This window comes from Exserohilum turcica (genome assembly GCF_000359705.1).
Source record: "Exserohilum turcica Et28A unplaced genomic scaffold SETTUscaffold_11, whole genome shotgun sequence".
Taxonomy (NCBI): Eukaryota; Fungi; Ascomycota; class Dothideomycetes; order Pleosporales; family Pleosporaceae; genus Exserohilum; species Exserohilum turcicum.
Genome location: NW_007359926.1, coordinates 1,101,080 through 1,116,776, shown reverse-complemented (window position 1 = coordinate 1,116,776; position 15,697 = coordinate 1,101,080). Strand labels below are relative to the sequence as shown.

Sequence of the window (15,697 nt, the reverse complement as noted above, 5' to 3'; positions counted from 1 at the left end):
TGTTGGCCGTATTCTCTCCTTCTCAGGACGCATGAGTGTGGAACGCACATACTTCCCTTCGATTGTATCTTCTTGCTTTGGAAAGCGTTTGGGCTCTATCACGAAGCCATGAGGTCATGAACACTCTACCCGCATTATCTTAATTCTCTAAATCTCGCGGCATGCTGATGTTGGGCGTCGGCTTTCTTTCGCCTTGGTGTTTTTTTTTCCTCTTCTTCTTTCTCTCGCTTCTATTCAATGAGTTTCAGCAGTGGGCGGGTGCTGGACGCACACAGGAGTTTTAGACAGGTTATCGCACTATGTGCGTCGTGGGCTTCTATCTGCGTTTCGCGATATCACAATCGGGTCCGTAATATGGGCTTGGCCGTAGTCAAGAAAAGCGTTTAATGTTTACATCTTGATATTATTGACCTTTTGATATATGAGGGATGTCTGTGCTGTGGCCTAACAAGCATGAGTGAAGTTGCGAAGCAGTGAACATATTGTACGAGTCGAAGAACACAGCAAGGTCAACGGGCTTGTTGTACGTGACTTTGATGACATGGATTTCGACACTCCTTTGAGTCTGGCAATGCTATACTGTCTGAATGACCTCCCGTCGCAAACTTGGGGCAGACGCTCAGAGAGCGAGGCTTCCAAGCGCACTGCTTGCCAGTCTTGGCCCTGACTCCATGCCTGCGCCAACCGTTGCGCCCTGCTGTGTGCACACCCAGGTATCTCCTTCATGAATGCTTCACCGGCCATGGCTGCTGCACTAGGGTACATGTCGTGGGCGATGTGCTGGTAGCAAGCGTTCTGTTTTTGCTGCAATTCGACTGGCATCATCATTGCGAAGTTCCTTCTGCCGGTGCAATCAGGACTACCGAGTCACCTGCTGGGGCGTCAGCTCTGCTTTGATAGCCAAACATGTGCCTCTTGCCTACCTCTTACGAAGAGCATTTCGCTCTGCTTCTTAACCGTCCGTACGCGGGGCTCCTGGTCGTCCTCGTCCTCCTCGGCAATGAAGACAGTCTCCTCGACATCTCCAAGAACTAGATTGCAATGCGAGTCATAAGCCTGCATATCGCCGTCAGCCTGCCTCCTTGTACACATCTCGGCTCAGGGCTACTGGAGCTCCGCAAACACATACGTGAAGCCTGCCCTTCAATTCGCGGTCGCCGCGCAATTTCACAATGACCACTTCGTCAATACAGAGACGCACAAGGTCGAGGGGCTCGTTGGTCTCTTCTTTTTCGTCCATGGCGGGCAAGAGGGTGAGGTTGCAGCCTGCGGTGCTGGAGCTGCGCAATGAGTGTCGCGGTGAACTTTGGCAAGAGCGATCATCTTGGCGGAGCGGCAGCGGGGCTAGCGTGTACGCGAATTTAGTGGGCTGGTATTGCGTCAGGGCCAGGCCATTGCCCAGCAACTCTAGGAACACTTGCCGCCTGGTTCAACAGCTGCACTGCCCCTCAAGCGCCCCGAAAAATACGCCCTCGGATTGTCCCTGGAACCCTCGTTGCCTGCCGGCTGCAGACGCAGCTCACAATTGCATATCAGCAAGCCATGGCCGATACTCAGGATCCCTCGCAGAAGGCGCAGCATCCGCTTCTGGCCTCACGCCCGCCAGTGACAGACCCAATCACCTATCTCACCATCATTGAGTACAACCTTTCCGAAGACAACCTGCCTGTTCTGCATCAGGTTCTTCAAGATGCAGAACTCACGGCCACTATTGGCTGGGATTTGATCCAACTACTACTTCCGCTGTTGCCTCTCTCGGAAGAATGCTTGCAAGACATTGGCGCCAAAGGCAATCCCAGGGAATGCATTCTCAAGGTCACAGAGGCGCTGCGATTACTTCAGTTCAGCGAACCGCGCGAAGACACAGACGAAGACGAGGATGGCACTAGAACTGGCGCCTCCAAGGCTAAAGCGCACGAAGTTGGCGTAGGGGAGTCGAGCACAAGTCCCGCCTTCCAACCCGCCGTAGTTCCGCCCCTGCCCGTACTCAAGTTTGAGACTCTTCTTGATATACTGACCACGTTGCATCGGCGCGTCAAGACAAAATACCCGAGCCGCTTCCTCTCGACTAGTTTGCAGGCTGTGTTGCTCGCATACAATCGGGCCAACACCCACATCGAAGACCTGACCTTGTCTGCTGTCAAATTCGTAAAGACGCTTTCAGGGACTAAGAGGCCGCATCTGCCCTCCAGACGGAGCAGCAGAAATCTTCTGCGTACAAATACCAACCAGTCTGAGCCAGATCCGGAAGCGCAGAGCGATGTGCCAATCAGTGAAGAGACGGCTTTAGTCAATCGCCTGTTGCAATCGTTCCTCACCCATATCCTCGAGGACTATGTACTGTCGTTGAAATCAGACGATGATGTACCGGGTCTGTCGTGGACAAGCAGGCTGATGGAGAAATACGAGCCGGAACGGATACCCAACAAGCCCAACTACCAGAAATATGCGGATCGTTTTGCAAACGACGAAGACTTGACTTCAAGAGTTGCAATCTTGGGCCAGATAGTAGCTTTGACTCACGATCTCGGCTTGGAATACGAGGAGCTGGTACGCACCGTGCTGGATCCTGAAGATGAGAAGCGGGGCATGCCCGGCGCCGAGGACGAGCCACCAGCGGCAGCGGCAGACATTCCACTTTCGAAGACGGGTGCTTTGATTCTCATTGCTGCTCACCACATGAAGCAAGAGCTGTATGCTTCAGCCAAGCCAGATGAGGAGGAGGACTCCATTCCCATTTTCCCAGGGCACGCTACCATACTCAGCAACTTCATTGGAACTCTGGGGCCGCAAACTGTTGGCATGGAACCAGAGGCACTGCTCGACATAGTGCTTGCTTTGGGCGTTGTTGCACTTTCAAGAAACAACATTGGAGAGCCCAAGGATGACGAGGCATTTGCTCAGTACCTGCAAACCGTCTCACTCATTTCTGCAAACTCACCCTCGCCGAGCTTACGAGGGCACGCGCATTACCTCACGACAACCATATTGCGCTCACATCCCCACGATCTCGTTCGCTTAACCTTTATCCGTGATACACTGGAGCACTGCCCATACGAGAACCTCAAAGCAAGCGCCGTGTCATGGCTAAAAGGCGAGACGTTGGAAGCAAACGCACCTGGAAAACAGCCGTCAGACGAACATGAGCACGCGAACATTTTTGCCACACCCGTTGCCATATCCGCAGTTGCTCCGTACCTCTGGCCCGACCTCTCGAAGCACTACCCAGCCGAAACTAGCCTCGAAGACTCGTGGCTGCAATTCCGCCAAGAAGTGGGCTTCTACGTTGCAGCAATCAACTTTTACTACCTCTTGCTTCAAGCCAACCATCTCCACGACACCCTGGGAGTCAAGGTCCTGAACGAAACGCATGGCATTCAGTCGCACTATCTAGACGTGCTGAAGCAAACGGCAGCAAAGTTCCAGAAAGAGCTTGCGTCTGGTGGCGGCGCGCTGGTGGTTGAGGGCGACGACGCCCTCCAACAGGCAAAGGCGGATGTAGGCCTCGTCGAGAAGGTTATCGAGTGGGTTGAGGCTGCGCTGAATAAGTCGTGATTGCTTATATATATATGTGTGTGTGTGTTTGATGGTTCTCTTGTTATTAGTAAATGAGTTTATTAAAAAGGGCAATCAAAGCAATGTTGAAAGCATTTTGCATACACAATACACAGTTGAAGATGATGATTTCCCTGGCTTATATATATATATATATATACGTATTTTACCTTGTGATGATCACACCTGAATTTGTTACTTGAGTCTCTGCAAAACTTTACCTCCTTATTTATATCCTCCTCTTTACTTACTTACTTACTGTCGTCGTCGTCCTCCTCCTCCTCCCTTTCCTGTCATGCTGCAATCCTTCTTTCTCTCGTTCATTTCCTTTCTTCAGCCAAAACAAAAACAAACAACCCCCCCCCCACCACACACACTTCCTCTCGCCCGCCCCCGGGCCATAACGCTACATATAGATATGGCTAGATAGGTTGAAATCCACCCCTCCAAATAAAAAAAAGCAGTAGCAATCAAAAGAAAAACGAGAATAGAGAGTGGAAAGAGACAGAGAGAGAGAGAGAGAGTACCAGTATATACATATACACATATACACATAGTTATACACATATACACATATACACATATACACATATACACATATACACCCCACTCACCACCACTACCATGCACACGGGCTCAAAACCCCTGCCCATTCATACCTCCAAACCCCATATCGATATACGAGCCACCCTGAGGAACCCAGCCGCCGCCGAAATTATCCGCCGTGAGGTCATTCCAGAGGTACAAGTCGCCGTTCTGGAAGGCGGCGGAGAAGTCGCCCATGTCGGATGTGAAGGGTGTTTGGTCGGTGGTCATGGGCTGGGTGCGGCTGTTGGAGGTGGAGGTGTTATCGAGGGTCATGTCCGAGGTGCTCCATAGGTTGGTGCTGGGGTATGAGTGTGGAGTGGCTGCCATGGTTGTGAAATTTGGGACGGGGATTGATGGGGTGTCATGTTGGTCTGGGGGATGGTGGGATGAGGAGGTGGAGGTGGAGGGAGATGGGCGGACGGTGGATGTGGATGTGGTGTGTCGTTGGTGTTGGTGTTGCGGTTGTGGTTGATGTACATGTTGTCTTTGCTGTAAATTTTGAGTGGCGAATTCCGGTGGTTGGTTACCTGATTGCGAGCCTCCTCCTTTCGCATTACTACTACTACTACTGCTGCTTGGATTTGGTTTCCGGCGCTTGAGATGTCGGTCTTCTTTTCGCCATTCTTCGTACTCGTCCCACCAGGCTTTGAGCTTGGCTTCGAGGATAAAGCGCCAGTGGCTGGGGTTTCGGCATTGCTGTGGTCCCGCTGCTTCGCTTGTCTTTTTCAGCGCCATGTCGAGGTAGTAGTTTACTTTGAGGTTCTGGCTTTCGAGAAGCTCGCCCATTTCGGGGTCAGTGCCGACGGCGTACTCGGTCTTCATTAGCGTGATCAGCGAGTAGACTGCTCGGACGTAGAGGGCATTGGGTGATTTGCGTAGCTCGTCGACGGGGACGGCGATGAAGAGGTCTAGTATTGTTTGCGCTGCATTTATGCATTTTGTAGTCGCGTTGATTTGGAGGGCGGACCGGGAGAGAAGAGATTCAGGTTGTATGCTATCGTCGTCTAATGCTGGAAGTGTGACGTGCCTGTTTCTAAAATCGATGACTAGATCCGCTTCTTAGTATTCATGCATGGACAAGTCTCCGGACAGGACTTACCGTCAAAGCGACCTCCATCCATGCCAAACTCCCACATAGACATCATGTCTGCGTAATACTCAAACTCAAGACTCACTACAGAGATTAGTCAAATGCATCTTCAAAGTATTCGTGTCCGACTCACATGTCATTGCGTCATTAGGAACAGATTTCCTCCAATCTCGCATCCTCCGGTCAAAGATTCGCAGGATCATCTGCATCCGCAGCTCCGAGAGGCTGAAGCTGGTGCTTGCATCGTCAAAGCCAAATGCTGTATTAGCCTCATCGGCAATTCTCTGGAGCTTCAGCCAAGCCACTATCCTCTTATCCTCCAATTGTTTCGACTTTTCCAGAATCGCAAAACATTCTCCCATCCAGCTGTTGAACAGCAAGATATTCGGCCGCTTCAATCTCATGGAGAAGCCAGCACTGACAATATAGAGTAATATGATGGTCCGACAATGCTCCAGCAACTCTTCTGGCGAGGAGATCTTTTGCAGAGATCGAATGGCGCGCTTTGGCAATTGTTCGTGTGTTCTAGGCTTCGACGTCAAGCCTAGTTCTAGCGCCATGGATGCTGCCATGTTAATCCACTGGTGTATTTGCAGCTGTCCTGGCGTCTTGGAAGGCGAATAGTACGCCACAGTGACTAGCAGTGCCTGGATAGCCTGAACCGATTTCTCGCCCTTGATGAAAGCCGAACGGGCATAGAGAAGCACCGCTTCTTCATGAAGCCTGTCGGACAAAGCAGAGCCCTTTGAATGGGCAGCTGCAGCCATGATGGCATGAAAGAGCGCGGGCTTATTTTCTCGAAGATCGAAGACGCTCCAATGCTTGGGAATTGTAATACCCGGACAAGCAGCGACCAGCTCTTTGCGCCAAATGCTGAAAAGCTCACGTGCCAAATCCTCTGAAATGACACCGCGATCAATGATGTCATTCTCAGAAGACCCGAGGAAATCCTTCGGAGCGCTGTTGGCGAGAGGGTCCGCCATTGGGGGTTTGTTGGACGGGGCAGCAAAACTGCCAAATCTTGTTGGCGCTGCTGCTGTTCCCGTGCTCGACTTTCTCTGAGAAGTGGACGCCGTCTCCTCTTCCCGAGCATTCGCTTGCTCGTCGGATTCGGCATCACCTGATTCGTGTTCGCTGACATCGTGGGATGCATGTGAATTTGCCTTTAACAGGCTGCGCATCTGCTGTATTTCTTTCTCCAGCTCAGTCACCCGCACATCTGTCCGTTTCCGTTGTCGCCTCTTTGCTGGTGGTGCAAAGATGCACGCTCGGTTAGCCTTGGCGCAGCGCTGGCATTGAGTCGAGCTTGCGTCGGGATTCACGAGACATCGAACTTTGGATATCCGACAGGCCTCACAGGCGCGGTTCAGGGGTTGGTCTTGCGATTTCTTCGATAGCTCTGATTCCGGGCTGTTGGCTACTTGGTTCGCCGTCGGCCAGACGTCGCGGGTGCCAGAGCGTTCTCTGCCTTCATCCGCCTGATCCGTCATGTCGCTTGGGGATCTTCGTACTCGTACAACTGCAGACACGTGGGTCATGGACTGTAAAACCTATGATACTCCGGCAGGAAGACCCATGCATAACGTAGTTTTTTGTTCTAACTGAAGTTTCCTTGCTCTTACTAGCTGCGCACTTCCATGTTTGTCATCCGGTAGCTCGACTAGCGCGAGACGGAAAGGCGAGAACGATAAGGCCTTTTTCACGTGAGTGGCAATAGTGCGCCAAGCCCGCTGGTAGCAGATGTGCTGTTCTTGGATAATGCGAAAGTCGATACGCTGTGGTTGGCGCGTAAAGAGTCAAATTATGATAAACACTGATGCCTGGAAGTCGAGGAACCGATGCCGCTGACAGGACGATGGGTCAGGGAGGCGTTAGCACCGATTGGGACAATGAGTGGGTCTAGCAGAAAACCTCCTACGCGTCCCATGGCTTCTCCACCACTATGAAGCCACGCGTGTGCCACAAGCATCTTATCGTTGAGTTTCAAGGAGACGGACAGTGACTTCGGACAAAAACCAAGGGCCGAACGGTATGGCCGCTCTCACGCATGCACAGGCGGAGGCCCGTAGATCGAGAAGACAGTCGCAATAATTCACCGCCGCACACATTGGCAAGAAAAGGGTGTGCTTACGTACGAAGCTGAGGTATCTCGTCCGTTCTCACGCGCAAGGGTATGTGAAAGCCTCGGCTTGGACACCTATGTCTGATAAGGGAAGCATGGGTGCCCACAGTTCTAAACGCGTGGTGTAGAGCCATGCCTGTCGGTGTATAGTGTCCACCTCCGCTGGATACACTCTCAGTTGCAGATGACAGCCATTGCGGGGTCAAACAGATGTAAACGTCACTAGCAAGACACCACAATCGTTTATCCGGCAGCAAATCATATTTCAACGTAGAAAGCGCTTGTCGGTGCATTTAGAGGCATCGATCAGCGTGTGCCCACTACGACTGCGGGACATGAATTATGCAATACAACAAATTATGCTTTTCAGTATGCTACCTCCACTACATTTCCGTGAACGCGTATTCAAACACTCGTCAGTCATTGAAAAAAGGCTTCGTCTAGCAGAGCCAGAACCAAAACCTCTCAAGAGCATTACGCGGGATCTGGTCAGGCCATACCTCGGCGTCAAGCGCCGCCTTGCCGGTCCAAATGTCCGCCTCGCTCGCCTTCACCACCTTGGTGCGCTTGAAGACCTTCCAGAACAAGTAGAGAAGGAAAAAGATGGGGATGCCAACATAGGCCGTGAAGAAATCGGTCAGTTGAGAGGATCTCCATGGATGCTCAGTGAAAACCTTGAAGCCGTTGAAGAGGATGATGAGGCCAAAGTAGACAAAGGCGATCCAGGCTTGGTAAGGTTGCCACCTGCTCCTGAAGACCATGGTACTGCGATCGACATTCTGGGCGATGCATGCTTTGCGGAAATGGACATATGTGTAGCAGATTGTGCACCATGTGAAGAGTGAGGCGATGGTGGTCAGGTTTTGGAACCATGTGAAAACCTTGTTGGCACCAGCACTGACGCTCATGTAAGTGAGCAAAGAAATGGAGGCTGTAATCGCGACACAGTAGACTGGCACACCGCTCTTGTTGCACTTGAGAAGGAACTGGGGCGCCTGCTTGTTCTGGGCGATACTGAACAGGTAGCGCGAACCGGTGTAGAGGAAGGCATTGGCGGATGAGGTGGCCGAAGTCAAGATGACAGCATTGACAATGGAGGGCAGGACGGAGATACCGGCGTTCTTCATGGCGATGACCCACGGCGAAGACTGGGCACCCTTGGCGTTGGCGTTAGTAAGCTGGGGGTCGTTGGAGCTGATGGTGGTTCCGATGATGAAGGTTCCCAGGACGTAGAAGAACAGGATACGCCAGAAGACGCGACGGATGGCCTTGGGGATGTTCTTGCGAGGGTTCTCGGCCTCACCAGCGGCAACAGCAACCATTTCCACACCACTGTATGAGAAGGCGGCGTTGACGAGTGTGGACCAAAGACCAGTGAAGCGTCCAAGGTCACCTTTGCCGACGTACTCCTTCATTGCGCCTTCTTTCCAGTACCTGAAGCCTCTCCGGTCGTGATCAGGACCGCCACCAAGCATGATGATGAAGCCGGCAAGCAGCAGACCCAGAATGGTGATGATTTTGATCGAGGCAAAGATAAACTCGGCTTCTCCGTAGATGGAAACAGCGAAGATGTTCAAGACAATGATGAGGACGATGATGAGCGAAATCCATATGGCTGGACTGTATCTGAATCATGGGGTCAGCAGCTAGTTGATAGACATGGATTGAATCAAACTTACTTCTGCTCCTGGTCCCAGAAATCAATAAGGAGGGCTGCGGCAGAGATTTCGGCGCAAAGAGTGATGGAGCTGTTGTACCACTGGTTCCAACCAACGGCAAAACCAAGAGCGGGATCGGCGTAGCGAGCGGCATACTGAGGGATGGCACCAGGAAGAGGAAGCCATGTAGCCATCTCGCCGAGACACTGCATCATGCAGAAGACAACAACACCGGTGATGGTGTAGCCGAGCAGGACAGAGACAGGGCCAGCACGCGCAAACGCACCGCCAATACCGAGGAAGAGACCAGTCCCGATGGTACCACCCAGAGCAATGAACTGGATGTGACGAGACTTGAGGCCACGCTTGACGTATCCGTAATCTTCTGCTTTCTGAACTGAGCCGTAGACGCCAGCGGCCTCGGCGAGGGCGTTGTCTTTGCCATCGGTGACGTGCCCAACCCCATGGTCAGAGGGCGACTCGCCGCTGACAGAGTAGTGCTGCTTCTCGTAGTCGGGACCCGACATGATTGCCGATGGCGGGCGTGGGAAAAGAACAAGGTGGAATGAAGCAGGAGAGCGAAGCTGACAGGCGCAATAGGTAGCGGCACAAGGAATGGCTTTATATTAACGATGATCCCCGGACGGTCGTACTTCGTTCACACTCGATAACTACTTATCGGCCCTGGTCCAGGCGCACGACAGTGCAACGCCACACTAGGCCAGCGCTGCAGCTGACAGCCTGTAGAATACACGCATAGTCGCAGGATAGTCGTCCGTCGGTTGATGAAAGCGTCTTGTTTGATGGCGCAATTGCCACAACCGGGGTGGCGGTCAGACGCCGTGCGGCGGCCAAATACCCCAAACCACCCAAGGGTGTGTGATAAGGAATTAGCCCACGGGTGGGGGGTAGGGATGCGTCGCGTGATGCATGCCACAGCATGAACTGTTGGCTGCTTGAGGCAAGTGGTGCTTGCTGTGAAGTTTATTCCAGTGGCGTGGAAAAAAACACGTGCGTAGTTGGTCGTCGCAGCTGGCTGTTTGCAGCATCTGGTCGCACGCAACCGCGCTGTCGAGAGGGGCCTTGGAGTCGATGGCTGTGGCCCCGTGTCGAGCATACGAGGGCGAGGGAGGGTTGCAGGCGCCGGGCGTTCTAAGACACCCAGCACAGAACTTGGCATGGGAGACAAGCCTCGCCGGCGCTGAAGCAAGCCCCTAGTCGCACGCTAAGCACTCTCGGCAGGTGAATTCACCCGCTCCAACCTATCAGACCACACGCTGCTATCGCAGGCCTGCACAAGACGACCGCGCCGCATGCCTCACACCATATCTAGAGCCTTTCTAGAAGCATTTCCACGGCGGCCAGCCCAGACATGGTGCCGCGTCCACGTCTGTGCATTTAACTCTGGAGCGCGCGCGCGGGTGGCCTGCAGCAGGCCTGATAAGACTGGCAGAATCAGAGTCGGCGAGGGAAAAACCTTCTCCAACCCCCACCGCGATATCTCAAAGACGGCCTTGACCGAAAGTTTTTTCCCGAGAGATTGTTGGGCTGACGTTGGGGGGGGGGACCAGCTCCCAGGTAGCGTAGGGTAGCGTTACAGCGCACTGACTTATACGAGCAACCCTATCGCATGGTCGGCCGTGGCAGGCCAGTGTATTTAGTATGATAACACTCCAGTCGTTCGCTTACAGGCTACTGGTGGTAAGCTGCTTACGCAAGCTTATATCGAGTAACCCAAGTGGTTGAGATGGTCCAATCGTGTGGACGCGTATCCGAGGGATCAGGGCCGAAGTGCTCCCATGGAGCACCAAGGCCGTCGTCGTGAGCCATTCATCGCAGACTTGCTCGTGTTTGGTGCCCGCTCTCGGCATCGCTTCCCCGCTAGCATCAATGTCGCCCTGCTTGCTGTCGCCGCATGGCTGTCACGGCTTCTGGCTCATTTGTCGCGTGAACATACGGCTTTGTGGGCACTAGTCGTCTAGATCAACCCCACACAACAGGCCCAGGACTGCATCTCGGTCGTTCAGACTAGCCTTCCGTCGAGGTGGTGCATGACATGGATTGAATTTCTGTTACTGATGGAATGTTCCACGCAGGCGCCTCCCGTCTGCCTAGCTTGCGTGCGGCCCAAATTCTAACCCCCCATGGATGACCCTGGCGCGCTCCTCGTCGACGCCCTTTGCAAGCCCGTCAGCATCTGTACGCATCTTGTAGTATTTTGGCGTCCTTGTAGACATGCCCTGTACAGCCTGTGTGTACTGCCGACTGGGGACCACAGTCGCACAGTACAGCCTGTCTTCTGTCGGAGCGTCGCTCATGACTGCGACTTGGCTCGCATTCATGGTGCCTTAGCCAGGTCCTATCTTTGGCATGTCGTGGTGCTCGCTCAGGCCGCTGAGGTACTTGTTGAGCTCCTCGACCTTTTCCTTGTGTGTCTTGACGCCCTCCTTTCTCAGCCTTTCCTCCAGTCTCTTGCGTCGCATTTCATCGTATCGTCGCTCCGCCTCCGTCTTTTGTCTGCCCCCGCCTTCTCGTATCGATCGCTCGGCCGTCTCGGGCGATAGTGAGCGCGCCGGGGTACCTGAGTGTGACTGTGCGCCGCCGCCGTCGTCGTCTGTTCTGGGTCGTTTGGCGACACTCGTAGAGGCTCCGTCGGCGGCTGTGGCGGCGTCGGTCGTCGACTTGGGCTTCTTTTTCTTCTTCTTCTTGTCGACCCCAGCACCCTTGAGTTTGAGTGCGCCACCCGAGGCTGTGGAATACTCAGACGAGGGCATGGTGGCGGTGCTGGTGCTGGGTTGAGGCTGGATGCAAGCTGCATGGCGGAGCGCGGAGATGGATAAACGGGACGGCACGTGACCCAGCAGGCACGGGGCGGCAGCTCCAGACAAGTCCCACAGCTTGGTATCCCCCCGAGTACCAGCGACTCGTTTCGGGCTAAGGCAGCGTCTCCACTTGGCATGCAAAGCGGCATCCCTAGGCTAGTCTAGTATTACTGAAGCTTTTTACAGTACACGGCTCCCCTGGCGTCTTCACGAATCAATCCTTCCGACCATCCTTCCACTCCATGCGCACTTGGCGCTGCCGTCCGCAAGACTTGCCATAGTGCCGAGACGCGAACAGCGCGTCTATCCAAACGAGCCCGTTGCATGGAATCGAGAGATAGCGCTGTGGTTGCAAGCACATTACATAAGTCGACGGTACCAGATATTGCGACAATAGATAGCGCGTGCGATAAGTACTGGGAAACGTGTGCCGCCGCAAGGGTCGACTGTATTGCTTCGACTGCTTGCTCGTGCTGATCATTGACCAAGAACATCTAGCCCCAACTGCATGTCAACATATCGTGCATGTCCTCATACAGGCAAGCGTATCCGCCCAAACACGCTGTGGTGGTGGTGGGAAACCTGATCTTGACGTCACCCATGTTTCCACTGTAACCGCGAGCCTCGGCACTTGATGCAGCGAGTCACTATCGGGTCAAGCTTCTCCATTGATCTATCTCGTGCACGTGCAAGCATACTAACATGCAACCAAATGTATTGCCTCTTGATTGGATCTTTCCCCGCACAGTCTAAACTAGCCATGTCAATGTCGCCATGTGGAAAGCACCATGTTCCCATGTCTGTATAAGTCTTCGCCCTGTAAACTCCAAGCTATGAAAAGCAATAATAGGCAAAAAAGGGAAATGACAAGTCGGCCCGATGAGTCGTGTGATATATACAGGGTGAAGGAAAAGAGCTCGCCGTGCTATTAACGGATAATACCATGTGGCCACAAGATGATGGCCATTGGAAACTTCAAGAGAAGACAAAAAAAAAGGGCCAGCGCAGGCATATCCGGTCAGCATGGTGGAGGGGTGGCCTCATGAGATCCGAAGACTTTGTTGTTCGGACCCACTCTGTTGGAGATGCATGTGAAGTAACCGTAGACGGCCGACTTTTACCGGCAGAAATGTCCACGAGGGTAGCGCTGCAACCGACTTGACAAGTTCCAAAGTAGCGCTGGATGCAGTCTGTCGTCTCGCAACCGACTCGGACCCTGTTCATAGTTCCATGCCGTCGAGGTCGCGCATGACACAGGCCATCTGTGCCCGCTTTGCGGCTTCAGCAAGCAGCGCGGCCTGGTTGAGGTAGTTTGTCGTCTCTGCTGCCGTCTGGCCGGCGCCTGACCTGTTGGGCTGGTATTCGAAGCTGGGGTGTCGCTGTGCCTGCATGCGAGGCGGCTGCTGCGGCTGTTGCTGGTGCTGGTGCTGGTGCTGGTGCGACTGCTGGTTCAAGGAGCCAAAGTAGGGCTGGTTCTGCGGACTCGACGAGGGCGAGACGGGCGGGGCCGATGCTGTCGAGGACCGCGAGGCAATGCTGGAGACAGCAGAGCTGTCGTAGCCTGGGGCTGCTGTGCGTGAGGACTGGAGGGCAGAGAAGGCCGGTCTCGACGGGGCGCCGTAGGGCTGTTGTGCGTAGTTGGACATGGTCGTGGTGTTGTAGTAGTTGTTGTAGTAGTTGTTGTAATAGTAGTGGTAGCAGAGAGAGAGGCGGGCTGGCGTCGGGGGGGACCTTGGAGGGCAGAGCAGAGCAGAGCAGAGCAGTGCAGTGCAGGCTGTAGGAGTGGGAGCGGCGAACGGGGTGGATAAAGTAAATAATAGTAGTGGAGCCGTGGTAAGTAGCGGATGGGACCCTGGGATATTACCCTGCCTGCACTGGCGATCTGGTATGCGACGCTAGAAGACTGGCTGTGCGTTGGTGGCTCGCCCGCTTGATGCTGAAGGAGGCTCGAGGGCGCGGCAGGCGACTTGAAAAGCAGCCGCCCGGGGCAGAAGCAATGTGCAAGAAGGAAGCAGAGCAGACGCAGAGCAGACGCAGAGCAGCACGCGTGGGAGCTTGCTCTGGCCCGCGGCTCGGCATCCCCAGCCCGCGGTGCTGTGCTGGCCTGTCCTGTGCATTTCGTCACTGGCGAGTCTGCCGACGCTGGCCATCGCATCGAGGCGCCATTTTTTTTTCCTGGGCCTTGGTTGCGTTGCGGCCTGCCACTCCCAGACAAGCCATTCTCTCGCCCTGTTCGCACAATGCCAGTGAGTCCTCGTTGAACCTTCCTCGCGCCCGCCCTGCCACTGACGCGCTGCCCAGCTGGTCATCATCTCAGGTTCCACCCCCCCTCCATGTGCGCCCTTGCCCCGCGCCCGTTGTCGCTAACCCGCCCCAGGATTCCCGTCGGCGGGCAAAACCACCAGAGCCGCCCAACTGCAGCAGTTTTTCGAGTCCAAGATTGCCAGCGCGCCGCCCGATGCGCGCACGTCCCGCCTCAAGGTCCATCTCATCAACGACCAGATGCTGGGCGTGCCGCGCTCCGTCTACCGCACGGCCAGAGCCGAGAAGGATGCCCGTGCGGAAGAATATTCTGCCGTCAAGAGGGTCCTGTCGCGGGATGACATTGTCATTGCAGATGGCCTGAACTACATCAAAGGCTTCCGCTACCAATTGTACTGCGAGGCCAAGGCCTTGCAAACCCCCAGCTGCGTTGTCAGTATGACATGACCACACCAAGACGCTGCTCGCTGACAGCCCTAGAGCTGCACGTAGGCACGCCGCCCGACCGATGCCGCCAAAACAACACCAAGCTGCTCGCGGATGCCGAGCACGACGGCGGATACGAGGACGACGTCTTTGAAAATCTGATTTTCCGCTACGAAGAGCCCAATGGCATGACGCGCTGGGATAGTCCGCTGTTCATCGTGGTCGAGGAAGACCAGACACCGCCGTGCGACCAAATATGGGAGGCCATGGTGGGCAGCGACGGAAAGATGAAGACTGTCCGTCCCAATCTGGCGACCGTGCTGGTGCGTATCCGGGGTTGCTTGTCCCATTGTGCTCGTCTAACACGCGGTAGAAACCGGCGACGGAGCAAAACTACCTCTACGAACTCGACAAGACGACGTCCGACATCCTTGCGCAGATAATGGTTTACCAAAAAGACCATGCCGGCGAGGGAGGTGGTGAGATAGCCGTGGCAGATGTGGAGAAGCCCATCGAGCTGCCTGCGACGCCAATGACTTTGCCGCAACTCCAGCGCATACGACGCCAGTTCATTACTCTAAACCGGCAACACAGCTTCTCCAAAGCCCGGATAAAGGAAGTCTTTGTCGATTACTTGAACGCCGAGTTTTTGCGCTAGACCAGTCGTCGTTATCTGTGCATATGCGGGGACAAGAGGTGTTTGTGCTAGGGTACCCCGTTCAGACAAACCGACTTACCAGGCGACGCCCTGTCATCGGAATGTTCTTCTCTTTAGAGAGTTGGAAGGATTTACTGCCATCCGCCCAGTCATGGAAAACCGGCAATCCATGACTCTGGGCGGGGTGGGCTTGCGTCATGCTCGTTTGTTCCTCGGGACAGACATCATTCCTGCCATGTCCGAATCCCCCACCACTACAGGATATTCCAGTTATGCGCTTACAATCACATCGCATGATCTTACCTGATCACCCCGCATTCCACCACCTCTAACCTTTTCCATGTACATTTGCGTCCAGCCCCGACATCATGTCAGAATCCGGAATCCGGACGTGCGGATCCGCCAAGTGCTGTGGGGGGCAAGAAGATTTCGCGCAATTATCTCATAGGATGGAGAGCCATGCCTAGTTGGGTACTTTGGTCGATACTGGGTATAGTATATGTGAACTACCCATGA

At 54.2% G+C, this 15,697-nt stretch overlaps 7 protein-coding genes across 7 annotated transcripts; 2 read left to right on the top strand and 5 right to left on the bottom strand.

Moving 5' to 3' along the window:
- Positions 1-381: 381 nt before the first annotated feature.
- SETTUDRAFT_167218 (uncharacterized protein) lies at positions 382-1,284 on the bottom strand. Its single transcript, XM_008024004.1, has 3 exons — positions 1,130-1,284; positions 924-1,056; positions 382-871 (listed from the first exon to the last, which is right to left on the bottom strand). The coding sequence occupies exons 1-3, from the start codon at positions 1,238-1,240 to the stop codon at positions 825-827; spliced, it is 291 nt and encodes a 96-aa protein (XP_008022195.1). The 5' UTR covers positions 1,241-1,284; the 3' UTR covers positions 382-824.
- A 183-nt stretch (positions 1,285-1,467) lies between these two features.
- SETTUDRAFT_167217 (uncharacterized protein) lies at positions 1,468-3,622 on the top strand. The gene has a single exon (XM_008024003.1). It carries the CDS (start codon positions 1,543-1,545, stop codon positions 3,553-3,555), a length of 2,013 nt encoding a protein of 670 aa, XP_008022194.1. The 5' UTR covers positions 1,468-1,542; the 3' UTR covers positions 3,556-3,622.
- A 569-nt stretch (positions 3,623-4,191) lies between these two features.
- Positions 4,192-6,723, bottom strand: SETTUDRAFT_103147 (uncharacterized protein; the record flags this gene model as incomplete). The annotated part of the gene is made up of 4 exons (XM_008024002.1): positions 4,192-4,374; positions 4,489-5,189; positions 5,243-5,317; positions 5,367-6,723. 4 exons carry the CDS (start codon positions 6,721-6,723, stop codon positions 4,192-4,194), a joined length of 2,316 nt encoding a protein of 771 aa, XP_008022193.1.
- Positions 6,724-7,578: 855 nt separating this feature from the next.
- Positions 7,579-9,598, bottom strand: SETTUDRAFT_167216 (uncharacterized protein). The gene is made up of 2 exons (XM_008024001.1): positions 9,035-9,598; positions 7,579-8,981 (listed from the first exon to the last, which is right to left on the bottom strand). Exons 1-2 carry the CDS (start codon positions 9,538-9,540, stop codon positions 7,796-7,798), a joined length of 1,692 nt encoding a protein of 563 aa, XP_008022192.1. The 5' UTR covers positions 9,541-9,598; the 3' UTR covers positions 7,579-7,795.
- Positions 9,599-11,038: 1,440 nt separating this feature from the next.
- Positions 11,039-11,807, bottom strand: SETTUDRAFT_167215 (uncharacterized protein). The gene has a single exon (XM_008024000.1). It carries the CDS (start codon positions 11,785-11,787, stop codon positions 11,362-11,364), a length of 426 nt encoding a protein of 141 aa, XP_008022191.1. The 5' UTR covers positions 11,788-11,807; the 3' UTR covers positions 11,039-11,361.
- A 1,248-nt stretch (positions 11,808-13,055) lies between these two features.
- SETTUDRAFT_25588 (uncharacterized protein) lies at positions 13,056-13,481 on the bottom strand (the record flags this gene model as incomplete). Its single annotated transcript, XM_008023648.1, has 1 exon — positions 13,056-13,481. The coding sequence occupies one exon, from the start codon at positions 13,479-13,481 to the stop codon at positions 13,056-13,058; it is 426 nt and encodes a 141-aa protein (XP_008021839.1).
- A 594-nt stretch (positions 13,482-14,075) lies between these two features.
- SETTUDRAFT_25587 (uncharacterized protein) lies at positions 14,076-15,181 on the top strand (the record flags this gene model as incomplete). Its single annotated transcript, XM_008023647.1, has 5 exons — positions 14,076-14,081; positions 14,137-14,152; positions 14,213-14,533; positions 14,578-14,846; positions 14,897-15,181. The coding sequence occupies 5 exons, from the start codon at positions 14,076-14,078 to the stop codon at positions 15,179-15,181; spliced, it is 897 nt and encodes a 298-aa protein (XP_008021838.1).
- Positions 15,182-15,697: the final 516 nt, after the last annotated feature.